Source organism: Vanrija pseudolonga, chromosome 7 (genome assembly GCF_020906515.1).
Source record: "Vanrija pseudolonga chromosome 7, complete sequence".
Lineage (NCBI taxonomy): Eukaryota > Fungi > Basidiomycota > Tremellomycetes > Trichosporonales > Trichosporonaceae > Vanrija > Vanrija pseudolonga.
Window position 1 is genome coordinate 391,043 of NC_085855.1, and position 23,359 is coordinate 414,401.

The following is a 23,359-nucleotide window of genomic DNA, read 5'->3' on the forward strand; positions in this document are numbered from 1 at the left end:
TGCCCGTGGCTCGTGGGGGGCGCGTGAATGCGGGAACGGAAACGACGAGTGGGACGTGGGTGGGCTAAAATGTTGTCAAGGATTGCGGGAAGCGCGAGACATGGCGTGGGGGGTAACAACAACAAGCGGCGGCGACACGGCGACTGCGACTGCAAGTAGTCTGGGCCGTCGACGAGCATGCACAAACAGATGCAGTAGCCGTAGTCAGCAGCAGCCAGCAGCACCAGTCCGCACCCCGTCGCCCGCCATTGGGCACAGTCCGCCCCGCCGCCCTGCCCCGCCGCCCTGCATTGCATGCCACTGCGCGTCTTGGCTGTCCTTGGCACAGTCGTCGATAGGTCCGAGCTCGTGTTTCAGGTTTGGCCGCCGCCGTGCCGTCTGTCCTTCTCCGCCGCCGCCGCCAAAGCTTGCTTTGCCATTCAATCGTTCGTCCCGCCGTCGTCGTCCGTCTTCTCCATTCTCGTTCTCTCTCTCCTCTTCTCTCTCCCAACCCTGGGCCATGCTCTAGCATAGCCCACCGTCTCACACCATGGCCACCTCGGCAACGACCACCCCGCACACCACGCCCCCGACGACGTCGCCACCCATCCTCGTGCACACTGCGTCTCCGACACCCGCGCCAGAACCCCAGCTCGCGGCGGCCCCCCCGCCCTTCCCGTCACAGTCGCAGCCGCGCCGCTCGCTCGGGCACAGGCGGCGCGAGCCAGCTACTACTGGCGGCGAGCAGCGGCTCGGGCTCGCGCCGACTCACGCACAGCTGCACCTTCCTGAGACTGGCGCGTCGCAACAACCTCCACAACAACCGGGGCTTCCTCCGCAGCAACAGCAGCAGCAGCAGCCGCAACAACAACAACAGCAGCAACAAGCCCACCACCTAGGCCACCGCCGCGGAGGCCAGGCCGCCAAGCCCCTCTTCGACTGGATCAGCCGCAAGCTCGGCGCCCGGCGCGCCTCGGACGCCGAGCACACGCGCGACGCCGTGCCCGGCGCCAGCGGCAGCGGCAGCAGCGGGTACTGGGGCCGGCCTTCGCTTTCCCCTGCGGCCGAGCCGCGCCCGCCGCCGGCGTCGCGTGCCGAAGCGCGCACCGCGCGCCGCGAGCTCCGGCGCCAGCTCTCCCCCGCCGACATCTTCGGGCAGACCTCGTTCGACTCCGGGACGGGCACGCGCGCCGAGTCGCTCTCCCTCCACTCGTACGCCGTGAGCGAGCGCCGGCGCGAGGCAAACAACCCGTACCCCTCCCTGCCCATCCCGCTCGTGCGCAGAAGCTACCCCGCGAGCACGATCGACAGCTCGTCCATGGCCCCGTCGGCGAGCATCCTCAGCCGCTCGCGCACGCCGAGCCTCGCGAGCCTGAGCAGCTTACGGCGCCACCGCGCATCAGGCGACGGGGGAAGCTTCTCGTCGAGCTTCCGCCTGGCCGGCCGCGTGGCCGACGAAGACGCCAGCGTGCGCCCCTTGCCACCGAGCCTCGCGACGTCCCCCGCTCGGTCCATCTCCATCCTGTCGCGCTCGGGCTCGATGCCGTTAATGCGCTCCGAGTCGGCGCCGCACGCCGTCCCGCCGGCGCCGCACGAGCTCGACAGGAGAAATACGTTTTCGTCGAGTATCGGCGGCGGCCCCGACGCGCCGTCGTCTGTCAGCTCGGAAGTCTCGGGCGATATCCTGTCAAGAGTGTCGAGGGAGGACTCGCTCACGAGCACGAAACCGGCGACAACGGTCATTAGCTTCGAGTCGGGCAACGCGCCCGTCGCGCATATTGCCGTGGCCCCGTCGTTGTCGTCGAATTCATCGCCTCCGGCTGTGGGCCGCAGCATGTCGAGCCCGGCGGGCACGTCGATAGCCAACAGCGCCAACGGAGGGCCGACGACACTCCCATCGCCCATCTCGCCGACGTTCCTCCCTGGATCCGTTGTCAACGAAGAGGTGCAGCAGCACACGGTACCCAGACACACGCGGTACCACCCGCGCAACAACCCGCACCCTTCTGCCCCGCCCGGGCCTGACGCGTCGACCCTTACGCTGGCCAGCAGCACGTTTGGCTTTGTGTCTCCACAGGCGATGGGCGCGCGGCCGGGATCGCTGCGGCTGCGTGATGGCGCCAGCCCGTCGGCGTACCATGCGCCGGTCGTGTCCCCGTCGGTCGCGTTCGCCGACAGACCGGGCTCGACGCACGACCGCCCGCTGTCAAACTACGACGGGTTGAGCTCGCACGCCATGTCGCTGAGTATCAGGAACAGGAGCTACGGCCGCGCCGACGACGACGCGAGCATGCGCGCCATCCGCCGCAGGGGCAGCTGGGAGAGCGGCGAGAGCCGCTGGTCGTGGCGCCCTGGTGCGGAGCCGGCTGGCGTGTTTGCCATCGGCGGCGCTCGCGGCCGCGGCGAGCTGGCAGAGGACGACGCGAACAGAAGCAGCGTGTACACGCACAACAGCTACAGAACGCCCCTGGCGGGTATTGGCGGCGGGATTGAGGATGACGAGGGGGGGATGACAGCGATTACGAGCGAGTCGGCGCTGGGGAGTCACCGGGCAGTGAGCGTGGTGGTGTAGGCGCCGAGCCGCGAGCGCAGCGAGCGGTGAGCGCGAGGGTGTGGCGTGGCGAGTGGCGAGCGGTGACGGCGAGGGTGTGGTGTGGCGAAGATGTGGCTGTCGTTATAGTCGCAATACTGGCAGTGGAAACCCCGACCCCTGCGTCGACGATTGTACACACATACACTGAAAACAACGCAGTTGTAGATTTATGCATTGTACAGTCAAGTCGGTCTGGTCTACACGTACACCACGTCTACTCCACGCCCCACCAGAGCTGTCCGACGCCCTTGGCGTAGCCTACAATCTCGTTTCCGCTAAGCTTCGACTCGCCGTAGATACGGTCGACAAACGTGATGGGCACCTCGCCAATAGTGTACCCGAGCGCGCGGGCGCGCACGACAATCTCCATCTGGAAGACGTACCCCTTGGACGTGCAGCGCGCGATGATGTCCTTGATCGCGTGGAGGCGGTACAGGCGGAAGGAGCCCGTCAGGTCGGTGATCCCCGGCTGCAGCACGGTATCGGCGAGGAAGTTGGCGCCGCGCGACACGAGCTTGCGCTTCAGGTCCCAGCCGTATACACCGCCGGGGCCGAGGCCAATGTCCACGCCTGGCGCGGGGGCTGGGGAAGGGGTAGAGTTGTACCGCGTCCCAGTGACAATGTCGAGGTTGTGCGCCTTTTGCTGCTTGATGAACTCGGGGATGAATTTGGGCTGCGAGAGCGCGTGAGCGTGAGCGAAGCGAACGCGCGCGCGTGGGTGGGGGACGCCGACGCGACAACGATCACGACGACGACGACGCCACCAGGCTGGTCACGACGACGACGGCCGCGTGCCCGCTGCCCTCTGGCGGCACGGCACGGCACGGCACGAACGCGCGCGCACGCGCGCGCCGAAGTGAGGGAACGCCGACGCGCCCGCCACACCGCTACACTTACGTGGTGCGAGAAGTCGGCGTCCATGATGATGACAAAGTTGCCCGTGGCAAAGTTGAGGCCGTGGACGTAGGCGGTTCTGCGGTGGTGTCAGCGCTGTTTCAAGGACTCTTCGACCAGCGTACCCGAGACCGAGCTTGCCTGCGCGGGGCTTGAGGACCTGGGGGTGTGAGCGGGGTGCGGAGGGGTCAGAGGGAGAGGAAGAGCCGGCAGCAGGAGCAGGAGGCGTCGTGAAGCCTGCCTGCCTCGCTCGCACGCTTCGCGTGCTCCCTCGGCGCACTCACAATCTTGTCATCTCCGTAAATCTTGGCCAGCTGCCGCGCGACGTCCTGCGTGCCGTCCGGGCTCGCATCGTCGACGACAATAACCTCCCAGTTGAGGCCACTGCACGATCATCAGCACCACTCCCACTCCCCCACGCACTTCTCCTCAAACGTCTTGGCCAAGAGCCAAACAATCACGGGCAGGTTCTTGCGCTCGTTGTACGTCGGCAAGATGACCGAGTACTTGTCGTTATCTGGGGTCGGCGTCAGCGAGTTCTGCCTTGCACGGCCTACCAGAAGTCTGCGCCATGTCGATGATGGTGTGCTGGGACATGGGGTGGAGCCTCGAGGTGGCTGGCTGGTGATCCTGATTTGTTGTGAGCAACGACCACGACCCGACCACCTCCACGTCTCGTCTCGTCGTGGGAAGCTGGGCGCGGCGGCGCGTCACGACGACGGTGCCTGGGCGACGGAGGCAAATGGGCGACAGGTCATAGCCAACCCGCGGGACCAATTCCCAGATCAGCATCACTAAAAAACCATCGCTATGGCTTAGTGGAAAAGCGCCAGGCTCATACTCTGTGTGACACCTGGAGATCCCTGGATCGAGACCAGGTGGCGATACGACGTTGATCTTTTGTGTTTTCGGGTGTCTCGTTGTTTTGGGTTGAGATAGAGGTAGCGGTGGGGTGGTGTTGAGGTGGAAGAAACAGGAGGGAGATCAAGGCCGATCGGTGACTTACTTTTTGCACTAGCGTGGGTGGGTGATCGGCGCCGTGTGTGGCGGTGGTGTCGGTGTTTACACGTGTGGTCGTGTGAGTCGGCAGACACTCGCTTCACACCCGGGCCTATGGGGGTGTGAGAAGCTGTGTTGAGGTCCGGTGGGGAGGCGGATAGACCTCGCTCGTCCTTTCGTTGGGAGAGGGAGGGGCGGGCGGGCTGAGGCGGGCGGGCCGCTGTTGCGAGCGGGTACGCTATGTCGAACGCTATGTCGAACGCTATGTCGAAGGGGACAGTGTCCGCCGTGACGCTTGCGACTGACCTTGGTGGTGGGCTGGGATACGCGAGAACGTATTGAAGTACTCGTTTCTTTGTCACGGGGACGGGAGTGCAGGCTGCCGGACCGCCGGCGAGAGTGACTGCAAGTCAGAGGGTAAGGGTGGAAAGAGCGTGGGTAGAGAGAGAACTGGTCGATAGAGAGCAACTTACGAGGGGGGACGAGTAAGTGACAAGATGGGGAAAGGGGGATGAGCGAAACGAGCGATGCTCTCGTCGCAGCAACCTGGATGACAGGGCGTGAGATGGCACGCTCGAAGATGGGAGGTGCGTGGCGGACGAAAGGTGTCTCATACACAATCCACCTCCCTCGCCAAGGCAGCGAGCGGCCCGAGCTTGTCCCACCTACACGCACAATCTCGGTCACGCAGCAATGCGCCTGTTATCTTCTCCGGCTTCTCAGCCTCACGTCTTTGCTGAACGCCGACACAAGCCGGAATGCGGCGAGCGCGGGGACTCCGGTCGCCGATGATCCCCCGCCAACTGATATATTACTCGCCTTCCTGCATCTCACGGTCGACTGGACGTCCTCACCAGAGCACAGTCACCCTCAGCAAAAGGATGTTCGAAGCCTGGCGAAACAGCCACACCGCGTGTGCTGATCGACGCAGCTCACGCGCAGGCACCAACTGCCACCAACACCGCGGCAGTCCTCCGGCTCTTAACCACCGGCCCCTTCCAACCCCAGCCCCCACGTCCCCAAACCCACCCCACCTCTCGCCAAGCATCCCCCGCGACGATCCCCACCCCCGTAGCAGCCCAAAACGCGATGCACGCGCCAAAAGCACGACCCAACACACCGATGATGCCACACCACGCGGCATCCCGAAAGATATTCCCTGGCTTCTCACCCGCCCGCGCATCTCGCCCGGCGACCGCACCAGGCCGATGGACGGCCAAGTCCGTCCCGGGGTATCATTGCGGCGGCTGACGTGAAGGTGCGCGGTGGTGGCGCGGACGGGCGAGATGGAGCGTGGGATGCAGGTTTGTCGGCGATGCGCGTGGGTGTGGGTGTGGACGTCTTAACATAGCTCGAAGAGACGACGACGGCGACGAGAAAGAAAGAAAGAGCAGACATAAAGAAAGCAGCAAAGACAAGACAAGACACCCACCACTCCACGGCTTATCGGCGTCTTTCCGGCCCCACACCCATTCGGATCTTGGCACGGGGAGCGAAAACATTTTCGGCGCGGCGAGACGAGACACCACAAGCGAGCGGCGACACGTTGCATTCTCCACATTATAGTGACAGCGACAGCGACGACAACAGCCAGCGATAACGATGAGCAGCAGCACAACACCACTACCATCAACAACAAGCGGGGTCACGCCGCCGCCGCCAGAACCACAAGGCGCAGCGACGGCACCCAGCCCACCCACATCGCCACCAGCCTCCAGGCCGCACACACCAGACGACACCGAGCTCCCGCCACTACCGACCATCCGCGGCAAAGCGACGGTCAAGCGCGGCTCGTCCTTCTCCGGCCCGGGCGCACGGCCGCGCGCAGCGTCCGCCAGCCGCGTGGCACCGCCAGTAGCGGGAGACTCGGCGGTGGCAGATGACGACGACGAAGACGACGACAACAAGGAGATCGCGCCCCTGCCCGATGTCCACCGCTCGCGGTCGATGCGGGCGTCGTTCGGCGCTGGCGGGAAAGACGCACGGCCGCGCGCTTTCAGCTCCGGCGCAGCGGGCGCAGCGACGACGGTGCGCAAGCGCGCCGCCAGCGCCGCGGGCCAGCCAGCAGCCGGCACAACAGCGGGCGACGGCGTGCCCCCCGCCGGCGCCTCGTCGCCGCCGACCGCGTTCGCCGCGCTCGGACCCACCGTGTCCCGCATGTCGTCCATGTCGGCGCGCACGTTCGTCGACCCCGTCGCGCTGGTCTCGATGCCGACGCTGACGCGGGAGGAGACGCGGACGATGCGGCGCGCGCGGGCACGCGCGGGCACGGTGACAACGATGGCGTCGCTCGCGCGCATGGTCAGCTCGCAGACGGTCGACGAGAAGCCTAAAGGCGGAGAAGAGGAGGAGGGCGTCGAGGAGCTCGTCGCGGTGCAGATCACCGACGACGGCGAGGAGATTGTCTACCCCGACGGGGGGGTCGAGGTGAGTGGCAAGGCCAAGAGGAGACAAGCTGACGCCCCAGGCCTGGTCGTGCCTCTTTGGCGGCGTCTGCGCGGCGCTGTGCGCTTTCGGGCTGGCTGCGAGCGTCGGCGCATTCCAGTCATACTACCGCGAGAACCTGTTGGAGGAGTATCCTTCGTAAGTGGCGTGCGACGCGTCGGTGGCCGCGTACGACGTGCTGACACACCGCCAGCTCGACCATCGCGTGGATCGGCTCGGCGCAAGCGGCCGTCTGCTTCGGCCTGTGTATCTTCACTGGACCCCTGTTCGACCGGTACGGCTGCCGCCCCCTCCTGGCGACGGGCACGCTGCTCCTCGTGCTCGCGTTCTGCATGCTGTCCCTCTCGACAAAGTACTACCAGATCTTCCTGTGCCACGCTACGCTGATGGCGCTGGGCGCGGACCTGATGTTTGTGAGTGGCGGCGTGGCATGTGTGGCACCTTGCACTCGTACTGACCACGCCCAGATCGTCCCCATGGGCGCCGTCGGCCAGTGGTTCTTCCTCAAGCGCGGCCTCGCGTTCGGCATCCTCATGACCGGCTCGTCGGCCGGCGCGATCATCTGGCCGGCCATCATCGCCAACCTGCCGCAGAAGATCGGGTGGGGGTGGACCATGCGGCTCATCGCGCTGCTGATGGGCATCCTCGGTATTCTGGCCACGACGTTCGTCAAGACGCGTCTGCCGCCCCGCCCGCCGGGGCCATTCTTCCACCTCAGCGAGTTCAAGAACCCCGCTTATGCGTTCGTCGCGGCGTCGTTCCCGTTCCTCGTGTTTGGATTCTTCTCCTTCCTCACTTTCATCGGGACGTATGGGTCCCTTGCGGGCCTGGGCGACTTTAGCCCGTACCTCCTGTGAGTGGCGCCGTCGCCACCGCCTGCCCACAACCCAACTGACACCATCACAGCATGATCACCAACGGGTCGTCCGGTATCGGCCGCCTCGTGTTCGGATGTAAGTGTGCTGCAAGCTTCTCCTCTGTATTCCAGCTCACGCGCCAGTCTCCGCCGACCTCGTCGGCACGTTCAACGTGGCCATTGTCGGCATCTACTCGATGTCGATCCTCACCTTCGGCTGGCTGGGCATGAAGACGGCCCCACCGCTCATCGCCCTCTGCGTGCTCTACGGCTTCGTGAGCGGTGCACCCGTGTCGGTGCAGGGCCCAATGGTCACTGCCTCCGCCACGGACCCGCGCCTGGCCGGCACGCTCATCGGCCAGGCGCTCATGGTGCAGAGTATCGCCCAGCTGTCGGGCCCGCCGATCTTCGGCGCAATCGTCGGCGCTGGATCGCCCGCCCAGCAGTTCGCAAACTTCCCCAAAGCTATCGCGTTTGGAGGCTGCATGCTCTTCATTTCTGGAACTTTGGTCCTCGCCGCAAGGCTGTACAAGACCAAGAAGCTCTTTGCCATTATTTAGTAGACGACGGTAGACATATCTAGTAGATCGAGGCGCGACGCGTGTACGAGAATGGCGAGGGACACTACTACTGCTACTATCTTGTTATGCATACAACATTGCTATTCTCTAGTCGGAGCCAGGGCCCACGAGCAGCCCGAGCCCACAGCCGTCTCCACGGCCGTCGCCACGGTCGAGCCTCTCTCGCCACTCAGAAGTCGTACACATCCGCGTTGCCAGCAGCGTCGCGCACAGGTCCGCCGACGACCGTACCGCCACCGCCGAAGCCGTCGCCGTATGGGTCGTAGCCGCCGGCGCCGCCCTGCGTGCCGGGCATGGCGGCCTGCTCGGGGCCCATGCCCATCTCAATGTTGCGCGCCTGCTCGTCATACTGTCTCTTGACTTCGGTCGTCTGCTTAATGAGCAGGTGGCATGCGCGCTTGAGCGCGTCGGCGGGGTTCGACTTCTCGTCCGTCTGGATCTTGATCGTGATCACGTTCTCGAGGGGGTGAGGGAGCTTGTAGCCCGCGAACATGACTGTCGGGTCGAGGAGGAGCTGGCTGGGGCGTGTTAGTGGCTGGGCTCTGTCAATGTGGATGAGCCACTCACGCCCGGAGCATGTTGCCTAGCGTGTGGTCCTGCGCGCGGATCACGACCGTCGCGGCATTGGGGATCTTGGGGTCCTCGGTGATTGTCAACCTGGGCGGTGAGCTTCATCGACCTGGTAGAGCAAGCTCACCTCTTCTCGTCCTCCTGCAACAGCCACGACTCGACACGGTTAGGCTGGTTGATACGTCCCGACATGGTGTATGTCGGTGTTCGCTAGTGCGTTCTTTTGTTGTCAGTGATGTGTCAGACGACAGAGAGATGCGGAGGCGAGGAAGGAAGGCGCGGTATCATTGTTAAACAATCGTTCTCGGCAGAGGCTGTCGACCCGCAGGAAGCGTCTTTTACGTGGATTGACAGATATAGATATTGGAGTATAATCATGCGTGCGGGGTGGGGCGTGTTATCTGCAGGCATGGAGAGACAGGACTCACTTGTTGTTGCGAGGTGGTTTACAATGTCGAGAGCGTTGCTCGTTGCTCGTTGTGACTTTGAGCAACAATGCACTTGTGGTGGAGAGATGGAGAGCATGGTCAGTTTGATTCCGGCAGTCTCGCGTGGCAAGTCACTAAGTTGACACGTAAAAAGAAGTTACAGAGTGATAAATATACATCCGGCCTTGGACTGACACGTGGCTCTGATCCCGCCTTCGCGCCTTCCCACGCGGCAGCCCCTCGTCGTTTGGCTGAAACCCGGGCCCAGGCCTCGCAAACGGGCAAAGGGGAGGCATGGACCCCCGTTTTTGCCTCCGTCTACGGTAACGAGCCCGAGTACCACGGCACATAGCAGCATAGCCTGCCCTCATGTTCGGCGGCTTGGCCGGTTTGAATCTCACGACAACGGAGTCCAAGCTAACCTGTTTAGTTTTTTCTCTCCCCGCGTCATGCCGGCACGCTGTCCAAGGTAAACAATGCGGCAACAGAGGCTAGCTGTCAATCAATACAGGAGACTCCAGGACTAGATGAACATTGTAATCCGTCAGTTCGTCGACGAGCATCAAGGGAAACCGACGCCATGCTCGCCACCTGACAAGTGGCTGCGGCGCACGAGTGTCGGCGCCTCTGGGCTGCCTGGCTGCAGTCTGGCGTTACACGCCGCCGCCCAGCCCAGCCTGCCGCGCGCCGGCCCGAGGGCCCGTGTCCGAGAATATACACGAGCCTACAGGCAGACTGCAGCGCGGGGCCGGGTTCTCCCCCCAACGGAGCTGCGGGAAGAAGTGTGTGGAGTGAATAACTGTGGTACTGCCGCTTTGCATCCTCGGCATTGAGCCCCACGAGAAACAAGCTCGGGGGGTTGTCATGTTCGTCGTCATGGCCGCCAAGGTGGTCGGTGTACAGCATGCAAATCCACAAAAGAGTCCAGAGCCACGCCACGGCAATCATCCAAGACCAAGGTGCAGCCCTAGAAAATGAATAACGAAGAGCTTGCTTGCTTCTTGGAGTAGGACGGTGGTGGCAGCGTGGTGATGGCCCCCTTGCCATGCCCTCGTTCCTCGCTTCCTTTGAGGGTTGGAGCGGAATGGGTAAGCGCCAGTCAAATACAGCAGTATGGTTGGGTAGTGGGTGTGGTGGGGTGTATAACCCCGGCTCTACAGGCTGGGCAGCTGCAAACTCTCCAAACGGGCATGCATTCCGGTACCTCTTTCAAACGCCCTGCCACCCTGCTTTTGCCTCGACCCTAAACGCAAACGCGCGCGCGCGCGCGCCGGAACTTGCGGCCCAGGCGGTGAAACCTGCAGCAAGGATGCCACAGCGACTCGTTGCCGTCAGGGGGGTCGGAATCAGGGACAATGGGCACAAGACCCAAGACGCGAACAGATCGTCCAGGGCGTAACAAGGCCTGCTAAAGAGAGGGTGTAACGGGGTCTCTGGGCTGATTCCTTGCCCACGCCCATGCGGTCAGGTCCAGGCCGACGACGCTGGCGCTTCCCTGACGCGTCTTGATGCCTCTTGCCCCTGAATCCAATGGACCCGACACAACGCAGCGTAGAAACAACGAGGCGCTGCCTGCCCCGCCCGCCCTCGCTGCTCGCATCAACAACACAACGCATGCACCCTCTTTTCCATTCTCCATCCATCAAGCTCTGACCACCCCGAATCCTTGTCCTCGTCCCTCCTTGCTCCGTCTTGGCCGCCGCTGCTGCCGCCTCCACTGCCGCTGCACCACCACCTCACTGCCGTACTCCTTCTAGAAGTACAAGCACAGACTCTCCTTTAAACCCACTCGACAACGACACAACCCCGACTCCTCCCTCTCTCTCTCTTTAACACCACCCCACCTCGACAGAGTCAACAGTCTTTTCGACACTCCACCCTCATCGTCATTCTTGTTCACCGGCCCCCACTCGCCGGCTACCCACTGAACGCTTCCGAGTTGCGTTCACGTCCCCCGCCTCCCTTTGGCACCGACCTCGCACGAACCACCACGTCGTGAGTAGCCCGTACTTAATGAGTGGCTCTTGGGCCGCCGAACCCGCCGCTGCTAGCCCGCAACCCCAACAAGCCCGCAGGTCGCTGACGCTGTTACCAGGTTGACACCGACACTACCTCACATACCAATCTAAACCAGAAAAGAACGGAAAACAATGTTCGCCACGCTCCTCACCACCTTCCTCGCCGTCCAGGCCGCTGTTGCCGCCCCTGTCAACATTGGCAAGCGCTTCTCCGGCCGTGCCACCTACTACGAGGTCGGCCTCGGCGCCTGCGGTCACACCAACTCGGGCTCCGAGTTTGTCGTTGCCGTCAACGCCCCCCAGTACAACGGTGGCGCTTACTGTGGCCAGTCGGTCACGATCAGCGCCAACGGCAAGTCGACCCAGGCTACCGTTGTCGACTTGTGCCCTGGCTGCCCTTACGGCGCTCTTGACCTGTCCGAGTCGCTCTTCACCTTCTTCAACCCCACGTCGGTCGGTGTCTTCACCATTGACTGGAGCTTTGGCGGTGGTGGTGGCGGCGGTGACGGTGGCCAGCAGTCGCAGCCTTCGCCCTCCCCCTCGCCCGACCCACCCGCGCCGACTTCCTCGGCTGCCCCTCCTCCTCCCCCTGAGCCGACCTCGTCGTCGACTCCTCCCCCTCCTCCTTCGTCTTCGTCGACGACGACGACTGACGCCGCCTCGTCGACCACGTCTTCGATTGTTCCTTCCTCTTCTTCCAGCATTGTCTCGTCGTCCACCACGAGCTCGCTCAGTGCTTCTGCCACTGCTTCCCTCAACTCGACGGCTCTGGCTGCGCCATCCGTCTCGATCAACTCGACCAACATCAGCAGCTCGAACCCCGATGCTTCCGTCGTCAACAACGACGGTGACGCCTCGGGCAACCTCGCCAGCATGAGCAACCTTGTTGCTTCGATTGGCAGACTGGTTGTCCTCGCCGCGTCGTCATAATCGGCTCGCTCGATTCTGTTGTCATTCTCTACCACCCTCGAACCGCCGCCCTCGCCCGTGGCGCGCCCAAGGACACTTTTATTTTATCTTCCTGTATCGATTACATGGGTTTTATAATCCGCGCAGCGCTCGCAAGCTCGAGCGCTGGCGCGGTGGGTATCATCATCTTGCCTATGCGGCACTGTCTGCGCGCGCGGCCGCCACCGCCGCCACATTTCCCCTCAGGATTCTCTCCAGCCATCTCCCTGCTCCCGATCAACGACTGGTCGAGCCATCTCCCCTCCTCTCCCACTTTTTTTATTGCAGACGCGCGGTTGCACGCGGCCGTCTCATGTAGATTATCCCCACAGGCAATGATGCATGACATCAACATATGGAACATACATTACACGAATGTGCCTGCCGAGAGTCACCACTCGCGGCTGTTGCTATGGTGCTGGTGAATCTTAAATTCTTCCTAGGGAAAGGGGTTTCAGCCAACAGATCTGGGGTCGTCGCGTGACCCCGACGCGTTGCTCGTCGGCCAACCAAGCTCACGCCTGGGTGTGAGGGAAAGCATACGCGTAGAGGGTAAAGTGGCATAGGTGTACACGGCGACTGATCATTTACATTACGAACTTAGGCGAGCCGGTGCGGGGGCTAGGGGTGGTCGTCGGCGTCAGGTTCGGCGGCGGCGTTCGCTCCCTCGCCCCGGGCAGCCGGCCAGGCCAGGCCCGCCTCTTCATGGCCGGTGCAGCGGCCGCAGCCGGACCAACACGTCGGCAATGAGTCCGGCCGCGTCGTTGTTCTCGACGGCGGCAGCGGCGATCTCCGCCATGTCGACCTCGGTGCCGGCGAGCTGGGGCGCGCGTCAGCTGGGCACCACGCACTCGTCAGCTGAGCTCACCTTGGCGTCCTCGAGCTTGCCCGCGCCGTCAAACGTCAGCGTCAGGCTCGCCGGCGTGCGCGCCTTGCCGTCCTCCTCGCCTGGCACGTCGTACTCGAGCACGAGCTCCGAGTCGGACTGGGCGCGCACGGCGCGGATACCGAGGAGCGCGCGGTATGTGGAGAGCGACGCAGCGTACCTGCGGGCGGGGGTCAGCTTGCTTCTTCCTTGGTCTGCTTCGGGGGCTCGCACTGCACTCGCGCTCCGCGCTCATGCTCGCACACTCACCATCCACACAAGTCGTGCACCCTCGTCCCGCCATTCTCCCGCCCGCGCGCCACCTGCGCAGCGCGCACCTCCTCGCGCTCGCGGTCCCTAGCGAGGCGGAGCACCTCTTTCGCGGTCCGCGCGACGTGGTCGCGCAGCTCGTCTGTCCGGCGGCCAGCTGCGCCAATCGCCTCGGTCAGCTGCTCGAGCTCATCGGTCTGCGCGTCGAGCTTGGCGTTGGCCTCGTCGACCGTCATGCGCTCGCTGGGCGGGTGGGCGGCCTTGATGCGCGCCAGCTCGAGCTCCATGTCCTGGATCTGCTTGCGCAGCGCCGCGGCCTCGGCGGCGTCCTTTGCGTTCTGGGCGTGTGCTGCGCGTCAGCGTTGGGTATAGGGCTACTACTCACCCTCGCCATTGGTCTTGCTCAGCGCGAGCGACTCGACGCGCATGGCCTCAATCTCCTCCTTGGTCGCCTTGAGCTTGGCCTTCTTGGCCGCGTTGATCTGTTCTGCAGAGTGTCAGTCTCCACTCCTGGCGCGGGGCGCGCCCTCAGCGCCCGCGTCGCCACACCCACCCAGCTCGTCATTCTCCCCCGGCATGACTCGCTGCGGCTCATCGCCCGTAATGCTGAACAGGAACGAGCGCTTGGCCTCCTGTTCGAGGTACTTGAATTTCAAGCGGCGGAAGTAGTCCTAAAGAAATCAGTCGCGAGATACCGAAATGGTAGGTGGCAACTGGCTGGGGACGGGCCTCATCAAGAACGTGTCCGATCTCGGGGAGACTGGACAAGGGCGCAGGTGCAATCTTGCGGCTGCGGACGATGAGGCCACGCTGCCAGGAGTCGGGCATCGATACAGCAGCCATCGATCCAGCGCCAGCGCCGACCTCCCCGCTCAAAGCTCCGCCGCCAGACCATCACTTACCTTCTGCGCCTCCTTCTCCTCGCGCACGAGCAGAGGATTCGTAGGGTCCATCAACGCATACTCGCTGCTCGTGTTGATCGTCACGTCCCGCAGCGCGCGCTCGCGGAACCGTGTCCGGTGTTGTTCGAGGTAGGTCGGGTTGGCCGACGTCGACACAAAGCTGGGCGGTGGTTAGGCATGTCTGGCAGCCGTGCACCTACTCTGCCGCTGCTGCGTACAGCTCCTCATGAGCCGATGCGAGCGTGCTCGATGCTGATAGCCTCGACATTGTACTGGTTGGAGAATGATAAGTGCAAAGTGACGCTGCCCCGATATCAGGTTTGTTGTTGACATCCAACGTCGACGGAATCAAATTTCTATTTGTTTGTTTTGACCATTGTTGTTGTAACATGCATATTTGTTGAGGTGGCGACACCGACGACTCTAATATCACAAAAATCCTTTCCAAATCTACCCTACATCCCCCTTACCGCAGCATCGCCTGCACCTTCGAGTCCTTCTCGTACGGCGCAGTTGTTCGCAACAGGTCGCGGGCCTCACGAGCCGGACGGGCAATGACACCGACGTCGGACGACACCGATGCCTGGATCTTGCGCACAATGTCCTCGACCACGTCGAGCTCGTAGAACGCGTCGGGCGCGTTCTCAATGAGCGACGCAATGCAGGTGCTGACCAGCGGCGCGGGAGGCGTAGGCGCGGCCAGGAACGTGTCCACAACCGGCCTGATCGCCTCGACGTCGTACTTGGCAAGGCCCGAGAGCACCGACGCAATGGCGTTGTTGTACGAGTCACCAGCACCGAGCATGAAGGCCTCCTCGACAAGCTCAACGATCGACGCCTTGGCAGCAGGGCCAATGTTCTTGCCAGCGCTGTTGCACACGGCACCAAGAGCGGCGACGACGGAAGGAGCAACCTCCTTGTCCGCCGAAGCCACACCGCCGATAAGCTCGGTGATGAGGGGGTCGACACGGGGCTGGTGCTTCATGAGCTCGCCAAGACCAGCGGCGGCACGGTTGCGGACCGAAAGAGCCGCAGGGTCCGAGGCCGACTTGACAAACGTGCGAGTAAGCTGGGGGTGGAAGGGGCGGACAAGCAGCGGCACCTGCTCCAGGAGCACCGTGAGCGTCTGCAGGATGGCACCCTTGATCTGGGGAGCGATCGACTGGCCAGAGATGACACGAATGAGGGGACCCGTGAGCTGGATGATGTACGGCTTGATCGCAGCCTCCGAGGTACGCTGAACGAGGTCGCCGATACCGTAGGCGGCCTGCTCGCGCTGCTCCTGGGTACCACTGAGGATACCAGCGAGCAGGATGGGCACGACCGACTGGGCACCCTTGGTGCGCGAGAAACCGGGGACGGTGCGGCCAGGAGCACCCGTAGCCTCGATGGCACGACGGAGGGGAACAACGAGGCTCTGGAGCTCGTCCTTGTCGATAGTCTTGACAAAGTGCTCGAGGGCCTCCCAAGCAGCAGTGACAACCTCCTCGACGGGGTCGTCGAACAGCGAGACGAGGATGCGGACCCAGTCGACGCGGTAGTCCTCCGTGTCGGCCTCGTTGACCTGGCACATGGTGCCAAAGATGTTGCACGCAGTGGCGCGACGAACAGGGTTGACGTCCTTGGCCCAGCCAATGAGAAGCATCTCGAGGAGGTGGACACCGTCAGAGTCCTCAACGGAAGCGACAAGCGACTCGATGGCCTCGAGAAGTGCCTCGCGGGCCTCCTCTTCAGGGTCGGCCTCGAGCGACTTGACAAGCGAAGTAAGGAGCGTGTCGATGCGGCGGTTGAGAGCCGAGCCAGCGACGCGGACAAGGGCACCGATAGCACGAGCGTTGAACGCGCTGATGGGCTGGGCGGTAAGAGTCGGTAGGAGGACGGGGAACACGCTGTTGGCGCGGACGTTCATGACCTCCTTGAGGGCCTGGAGAGCAGTCTCCGAGCTCTCGCCGGGGTTGCGCATGGCCTCGAGCAGAGTGGGGATGGTCTGGTCGATGGCCTTGGCACCCATCTGCTGCTGCATCGTGTCGAAAGTGCGGGCGGCGGCGGCACGAACGCGAGGCGAGGGGTCGACGAGCGCACCACGAATGGACGAGATGATGACATCCTCGTGAGTCTCGACGGCGTCCCTGGAAGCAGCGTCCATGACGTCGGCAAAGGCAAGACACGCGCCCTCCTTGGTGCGGGGGTCGTTTGAGTTGATGGCGTTCTTGAGGACGGGCATGAGCTCGGCAACAATACGCTCGCCGTTCTTGCGGCACAGCTCGCCAATGGTGCGCGAAGCAGTCTGGATGTCAGCGATGCGGTAACCAACACACGACCCACCTCCTGCTGGTCCATGGAAGTGCTGCCCAGAAGCTGGATGAGAAGCTGCATGAGGACGGGCAGAATCTCGCGAGTAGTACGCGGAGTGTCTGATATACGTCAGCGTTTGACTCGAATTTCCACCGCCACTTTGCCACTCTGCACTTACTCTGGACAAGCGCCTTCCAAATGTGAATCGACGACTGGCGAACGGTCGAGACCGTGTCTTGGCGGACAATGTACAGGGTAGCGAGGACACGGTCCCTGCGGTCGGCACCGAGCGCCTCGAGCAGAGCCTTGCGGGTCTGGTCGGCACCACGGGCAGTCTCGTCCTCCTCGAGCTCGACCTTGCCGCTGATACCAGTGACACGGTAGAGCAGCTCTCCAGTGAGCGAGATGGACGACTGGCGGATACGCCACGAGCTGTCGAGCATGCCCTTCTCGAGCTCGGGAAGAAGCAGGTCGATGGCCTTGGACGAGTAGTTGGCAATGATCATCTTGCCTGCACGCATCGAGGCGTCGCGCACGTACTCCGAGTCGTCGGCCAGGCCCTTGAGGATGGGCGGGATGATACGCGCCAAGTGAGGGGAGAAGCGGTTGCCAAACGTCGCAGGAAGGTAGATGAGGAGCGAGATGAAACCTTCGCGAACGTAAGGACGAGGGCTGGACGTGTTGTTGATAATGTCCGGGAGGAGGCCCTCGAGGCGGTCCATACCAAGACCAGAGAGAACCTCGGAGAGACCCTGGGCGGCACCCTGGCGGTCGACACCGCTCGTGTCGGAACGGAGAGTCTGCAAGAGCTGGTCGACGAGTTCGGGGAAGTTCTTCTCACCGAGACGCTCGACAAGGGTACCGAGCGACTTGGCAGCCGTGGCACGGGCCTCGGGAACGGGGTCAACGAGGACGTCGTGGATGAGGGGCATGAGCTCGGTGAGGTAGGGGACAAGGTCACGAGACTCGGTGAGTGCGGCCATGTTGCCAATGATCTGGACCGACTTGCGCTTGGTCTCAGAGCTACGGTTTCGGAGACCACGGTCGATGATGGGCATGACGAGCGCAAGGGAAGGAGCATCCAGGTAGTGGTGGAATGTGGTCTTGAGGAGGGCCGACAGAGCAGTGTTGGTCTTGGCCGTAGGGTCGGCGAGCGCCTTCATGAGTGTGCTCTGCATGCCCTTGATCTCGGGGTTGTGGAGCACCTCACCGAAGCGCTTCAGACTGGCGTTGGCGGCAGACTTGACCTGCGCGTGCGAGTCGTTGATGACGCCAGTAAGGTGAGGAATGATGGTGGGGAGCGAGAGCGAGAGCTGGCGAGGGGCACAGTAGGCCATGGAGCCGAGGAGCTCGATCGATCCCTTCTTGGTACGCCACTGCTTCTCGTCCAGACCGCTCAGAAGAGTAGGCAAGATGAGCTTGACACAGTGGCCCGAGATGTTGGACATGATGACCTTGGCGGCGTAGCCAGCAGCCTCACGGACGTAAGTGTTGGTGTCACCAAAGAGCGTGAGCATGAGGGGGATGATCTGAACAATGTAGGGCTCGAACACCTTGCCGAGGGTGGCCGAGAGCGTCTCAAAGGCGAGGAGAGCACCCTCACGACCCTCAAACGATCCCTTGTCCTCGGCAGCCTCCGTGAGCTTGTCCAGGAGCTCGTACTCCTTGAGGGACTGCAGGCCACGGCCCTTGACGACACCGGCAAGACCGTAGGCAGCACCGCGACGAGCGGCGTACGTCTTGCCAGTGGTAAGGGTCGAGAAGAGGCGGTCGACGAGGTACTCGACCTCGTCCGACATGCCCACGACCAGGGCGGGGAGACACTCGGCAACAGCCGACTGCACGAGCTCGGAGGGCGTGTTGAGAGCCTCGATGAGACGGTCAACGACCTTGGGGATGCGCTCGTCCGAGGCATCAAGGTGGCCGGCCAGACGACCAAAGAGAATGACAAGAGCCTCCTTGATGTAGTCGGACGTCTGCGACGTCGTCTTCTGACCGAGGTGTCCCTCGAACATGGCCATGAGGCCCGAGACGTCGTTGCTACCATGGGTCTCGACGAGGGCAACAGCCGCGTTGAGCATGTTGCGGCGGACCTCCTCGTGTCGGTCTCCAAGCGCCTCCTTCTTGATAAGGAAGTCGAGAATGGCGACAACGTCCGACTCGGGAATGAGCGGGACCAGCTTCTCAAAGGTCGAGGCAATGGCCACGCGAGACTCCCAGGGGTCGGGGCGGTCGACCGTCTCGGGAATGACCATACCGAAGCGGTCAAACTCGGGCTGCAGGAGCTTGGCCTTCTCAACGTACAGGTCCTCGAGACCCTGGACAGTGGGGCCAACCTGCGCAGGGAACTGCTGGGCGGCATCGGCCAGGGCAGCAGAAGCACCAACACGGACAGCCGCGCTGGAGTGGGCCAGGTAGCGGATGAGTGAGTCGAGGTACGTCTCGGGGACGTCCAGACCATTGTCCTCCCACAAGTGGTCTGCCAGCTCGGCGTTCTGCTCATCGGCATCGTGCGAGGCGATGAAGAGCTCCTCCGAGTAGTTGAGCTCGGTCAGGTCGACCGGCTGGAGAGCCTGAAGGACAGAGTTGCGGACGTTGGACTCGGCAGACAGTGTGCCCGCAATCATTTCCTTGATTTCCTGCTCGGTAGCAACGTCACGGATGGCGTCACCGACGTCGACGAGGGCCGCCGAAGCGTCCTTGGCAAGCTTGGGGTGGTTGCCGATGATGTGAATGAGGTCACGAATGGTCTGGAGGCGTGGGTAGGCCTCGTTCTGGAACTCGCCGGCAGTTGACGCGATGATGGACACGACCAGGGTAAGCTGCTCCTGCGCCTCGTCGCTCTGCGGGGACTCGGTACCAACACCTCCCTCCTTGACAATGCGGCTGAGGAGCATGGAGACGAGGGTGAAAGTCGTGCTGTCGAGGGGGCTCTGCGCAGCGACAAAGTTGACCTGGTGGAGGATACGCGTGGTCAGGTCGTTGACCGACTCGTTGAGGTAGTCCTCTGGCACAAAGGGCGCGTCGTAGCTGCGGAGAATGGCCGCGGCGATCATGCGACGGTAGTCACCCAGCCTGTCGGAAGCCAGAGTGCTGAGCTTGATGAAGACCTCGAACGCGCGCGAGTTGACGAGGAACGCAGCGGGGCCAAACACACTCGAGATGAGCAGGTGGGCGAGAGTGCCGAGCTGGTTCTCAACGGCAGTGATCTGCGACTCGGCAAGCGCGGCGACAAGCTCGAGTCCACGGAACAGACGAGCCTGACGGTTGCTGATCTCCGTGCGGATACCAGCCTCCTTGGCCAGCTGCGCGTTGACAGCGGCGCGGTCCTGCTTGGAGAGGTTGGCACCAACCGTGGTTGCCTTCTTCTTGGCCAGCTGCTCGCGGACCTCCTGCTCCCACTTTTCGTCGGCATAGTTTTTGCGGTTCTTGTTCTCGGCAACGTCCTTTTTGGGAGAGAGGACGTCGACAAAGAGCTGGTCGGCAGGGGTCTGCCAAATACCGCGCTCCTCGATGCCAATAAAGTCGAGAGCGGCGGGGTCGAGGTCGGCCTTGAGCTGCGTGAGGACATCGCGGACAAACTCCTCGGGGTCAATGAAGGAGAGGGTAGCAATGGCGCGGTACGCAGCCTCGGCAAAGCGCGAGTCCTTGGGCGGAGCCGCAGCAGCCTCCCACAAGAGGTCGAGGATGTGCTGGCGCTGCATTGAAACGACCTCCAAGGGGTCGAGGTTGAGGGTCTGGACGAGGGAGATCCAAGAGACGGGAGAGTCCTCGCCAATCTCGGGGTGGTGGGCAATGACGACAAGGTCGGCGGCAATCTCCTCGAGTGCAATCTTGTCGGCCGTGGTAGAGCGAGAAATAGAGGCAGTAAGGAAGCGGCCAATTTCGCGCGAGTGCGACTTGATAAACTCGGGGTCCTCACCAACAGCACGCTTGGCACTGGCAGCCGCACGACGCTCATCCTGGATCTTGAGCCAAGCAGCGAGTGCCTCGCGGACGATCTGAGCAATGAGCTTGGGCTGAAGGCTGGAAAGCTCGGCAACAGAGGTGTAAGTCTCGCGACGGACATCCGAGTGCTTCGAGTCAAAGGCAAGGTGAATGAGGGCCAGTCCAAGGGCGACGCGAACGTCGGCCTCAATCTTGTCGTTGGTAGAGATCAAGGCACGGACCGAGCGAAGGAGCCAAATCTCGTCGTCATAGGTGCTCAGCTTGGTGTACACCTTGTCGTTGAGAACGAACGACGGCTTGGGGGCCACAGTCAGCAGGCTCTTGATCAGTGGGCTAGAGGCAAGCTTCGAGGTCGCACTGAGCGACTTGAAGGGGCCCAAAGCCAGAGCGACGGCCACAAAGCCCTCAAGGAAGCCGGCTGCGTTGGATGGGAGGTTGGCCGACGCCGTCTTGAGGTTGGCCTCGAGAGGAGCGACGAGCGATCCGAGGACCTTTTCACCCTCGGCCGAGAACTGTCCCTGCTGGGTGTAGACTGACCAGGCAGCGGTGCCGACGGCACTGGAGACAGCTCTACGAGCCGACAGCTTGGTCGAGGCAAGCTCCTTGGCAATGGCCGTGGCCGACGCAGCAGCGATTGCGTTGCCCGAAGTGAGAGGCTCCGAGAGGTGGTGGCCAAGGGCGACGGCAAGTGCGGAAAGGGCCGCCTCGTTGGCCTCCTTGCCAATCAGAGGAGGCAGAGTGTCGACAACGACGGCGGAAGCCGCGCCAACGGGGATAGCCCTGACCATGGTGTAGAGGGCCACACGCTGCTCAGCACTGGCCGACTTGCCAGTCTTGGGAAGGGCAAGGAGCTCAGTGGTGAGCTTGGAGAGCGACTCTGGGTTGGACGTGTGGCGGGCGACGGCCTTGAGCAGGTGGACCGACTTGGCGCGGGTCTCGGCGTTGGACGACTTGGACGCGGACACGATGGCAGCTGACAGCTTGCCGGGGACAGTAGACGAGATGTCGACGTCGGCGCTATCCAACAGGTCAGCAGTAATGGGTAGGGCAATCTCAGCCGAGCGGAGGAGCATCTTCTCGGCAGTGGGCAGAAGCTTGCCGACGAGGACGTCTTCTCCGACAAAGTTGGCCAGGAACTCGCGGAGCGCGACCTACCCAGGGGTTAGTAACTCGCCCGAGAAACTGCCCGAGCAGCACACAACTCACAGGCACATGTGGCGGAAGGGCCGTCTTGGACGACAGAATAGTGGTAGAGTAGTAGTTGATGATACCCTCCTGTGTGACTCGTCAGGACCCTGGATTCCCTCGGAACCGAGAACGCGTCAAACAACACACATACCTTCTCCGCCTCGATGACACTCTTCCCCTCGGGCTTGCCCTTCGCAGGCTTGATTCTCAGGGCCACGCCGACAACGTGGCCAAGCAGCACAGCCGAGCGAACGGGAGTCGGGTTCTTGGTGACCAGCAGCTTGATGATCTCGGGGAAGGCACCGTAGAGCTGACGGAGGACGCGCCAGATGCGAACGTTGACCTTGTGGCGGATACGGTCGGCACGGGTGGTTTTTGTCGCCACGGAGCGCGCCTCGGCCGTGTCGGTGACGGTAGCGAGGGCCAGAACGAGGTCGTTGAACTGGGCGGATCCGGCAAACTTGTCGCCGCGCGACTTGTGCAATGTGCTCAGCAGGGACAGCACGAGCGTGAGCTGGGGGACGACGGAGAGGGTGCTGGTTCTGGGAAGCCAAGTCAGCGTTGTCGCGGCAAGAGAGGCCCACACGCACGACTTTGGCGTCGCGGCCTTCTCGGCCTCGGCAGCAGCCCACTTGACGAGCTTGTCGCCGAGCTTGAGCGGCGCCTGCTGACTCTCGTCACGCGCGACGAGCGCCATAAGCACGCTCGCGTTCAGCTCGACCGCCTTGACGTCGCCGCTCGCCGTCAACGACGATAGCAGCTCTTTCAGCAGACCAGGGATCTGTGCTGGAGCCGGAGCTGTGTTCCGGTCAGCACCCGCGCGCTCTCGCTCAACCTACACTCATCGCTGACGTAGAGGAAGCGCGCAGCAAACTGTTCTCTCCGTTTCCTGCTCTTGTCAAGAAGCGCGGGGCGGACCTTGGGAAGCACCACCTCCCAGTCAATGTTCAGCTCGCGCGTCGCCTCATCATCGACCGGAGTGATGGCTCCGTCCTCGTCGTCCTCGTCCTCCTGGGCGTTGCCCAGCTGCTGGACATCATCGCCAGCGTCAGAAGGCGCCGTGATGTCCGAGGCCTCCGAGTCCGAGTCGTTGGCGTCGCCCTTGGCCTCGGCACTGCCCTTGCCGAGCCAGGTGCCGACCTTTGCCTTTGTCGACATGCCCCGTTGGGCTTGTAGCTTGCGAAAGGGTTTAGAGGTAGAAATGGTGTCCAAGTGATGGAAAATGTAGGGCGTTCTTCGTGTTATAGAACGCCCCTTTTGGAAAGGATAAGGAAGGGAAGAGGAGGGAAGGAGGGGAAGGAGGAAGCCGAGGTTGTGCGATGGTGGGTCGGTGTGGAGACGACCTGTGTGCATCATCGTCCTTACTTTTTCGAGACGCTGCTTGGCTGCCTGGCCTGGGTGCTGGCATCAAGCTGGAGGTGAGTCACGTGACCGCGTTTGATCCCGTTGAAGCACAGTAGTTCTGGGGCTCCACATCCATCTCACCGTCACAACAAAAGAGCGCAGGATGGTGACGTGAATGCATGACTGCAACGACGTCGATCTGCACGTTGGGAACGAATGTTGGAGGTATTATTGAA

At 62.8% G+C, this 23,359-nt stretch overlaps 6 protein-coding genes and 1 non-coding gene across 7 annotated transcripts; 4 read left to right on the top strand and 3 right to left on the bottom strand.

Moving 5' to 3' along the window:
• Positions 1-529: 529 nt before the first annotated feature.
• On the top strand, positions 530-2,551 carry LOC62_07G008997 (uncharacterized protein; the record flags this gene model as incomplete). The annotated part of the gene is made up of 1 exon (XM_062775540.1): positions 530-2,551. One exon carries the CDS (start codon positions 530-532, stop codon positions 2,549-2,551), a length of 2,022 nt encoding a protein of 673 aa, XP_062631524.1.
• On the bottom strand, positions 1,046-4,097 carry DPM1 (Dolichol-phosphate mannosyltransferase subunit 1). The gene is made up of 6 exons (XM_062775541.1): positions 4,024-4,097; positions 3,890-3,983; positions 3,751-3,850; positions 3,592-3,626; positions 3,470-3,545; positions 1,046-3,245 (listed from the first exon to the last, which is right to left on the bottom strand). Exons 1-6 carry the CDS (start codon positions 4,061-4,063, stop codon positions 2,787-2,789), a joined length of 804 nt encoding a protein of 267 aa, XP_062631525.1. The 5' UTR covers positions 4,064-4,097; the 3' UTR covers positions 1,046-2,786.
• A 173-nt stretch (positions 4,098-4,270) lies between these two features.
• On the top strand, positions 4,271-4,353 carry LOC62_07G008999. Its single transcript is given in 2 exon segments — positions 4,271-4,306; positions 4,318-4,353. It is a non-coding gene; the product is annotated as a tRNA-Met (tRNA).
• A 1,475-nt stretch (positions 4,354-5,828) lies between these two features.
• Positions 5,829-8,413, top strand: asaE_13 (MFS transporter asaE). Its single transcript, XM_062775542.1, has 6 exons — positions 5,829-6,892; positions 6,933-7,048; positions 7,104-7,323; positions 7,378-7,763; positions 7,817-7,863; positions 7,911-8,413. Exons 1-6 carry the CDS (start codon positions 6,068-6,070, stop codon positions 8,324-8,326), a joined length of 2,010 nt encoding a protein of 669 aa, XP_062631526.1. The 5' UTR covers positions 5,829-6,067; the 3' UTR covers positions 8,327-8,413.
• On the bottom strand, positions 8,395-9,388 carry Polr2j (DNA-directed RNA polymerase II subunit RPB11). Its single transcript, XM_062775543.1, has 4 exons — positions 9,346-9,388; positions 9,045-9,137; positions 8,915-9,004; positions 8,395-8,865 (listed from the first exon to the last, which is right to left on the bottom strand). Exons 2-4 carry the CDS (start codon positions 9,107-9,109, stop codon positions 8,517-8,519), a joined length of 504 nt encoding a protein of 167 aa, XP_062631527.1. The 5' UTR covers positions 9,110-9,137; positions 9,346-9,388; the 3' UTR covers positions 8,395-8,516.
• A 1,587-nt stretch (positions 9,389-10,975) lies between these two features.
• Positions 10,976-12,293, top strand: pi_2 (Papain inhibitor; the record flags this gene model as incomplete). Its single annotated transcript, XM_062775544.1, has 2 exons — positions 10,976-11,340; positions 11,480-12,293. The coding sequence occupies exon 2, from the start codon at positions 11,496-11,498 to the stop codon at positions 12,291-12,293; it is 798 nt and encodes a 265-aa protein (XP_062631528.1). The 5' UTR covers positions 10,976-11,340; positions 11,480-11,495.
• Positions 12,294-12,726: 433 nt separating this feature from the next.
• On the bottom strand, positions 12,727-23,105 carry gcn1 (eIF-2-alpha kinase activator gcn1). The gene is made up of 13 exons (XM_062775545.1): positions 22,619-23,105; positions 22,364-22,577; positions 21,931-22,321; positions 21,798-21,866; positions 16,822-21,742; positions 16,674-16,762; positions 14,819-16,635; positions 14,349-14,508; positions 14,000-14,117; positions 13,832-13,933; positions 13,447-13,795; positions 13,180-13,357; positions 12,727-13,131 (listed from the first exon to the last, which is right to left on the bottom strand). The coding sequence occupies exons 1-13, from the start codon at positions 22,935-22,937 to the stop codon at positions 13,015-13,017; spliced, it is 8,844 nt and encodes a 2,947-aa protein (XP_062631529.1). The 5' UTR covers positions 22,938-23,105; the 3' UTR covers positions 12,727-13,014.
• Positions 23,106-23,359: the final 254 nt, after the last annotated feature.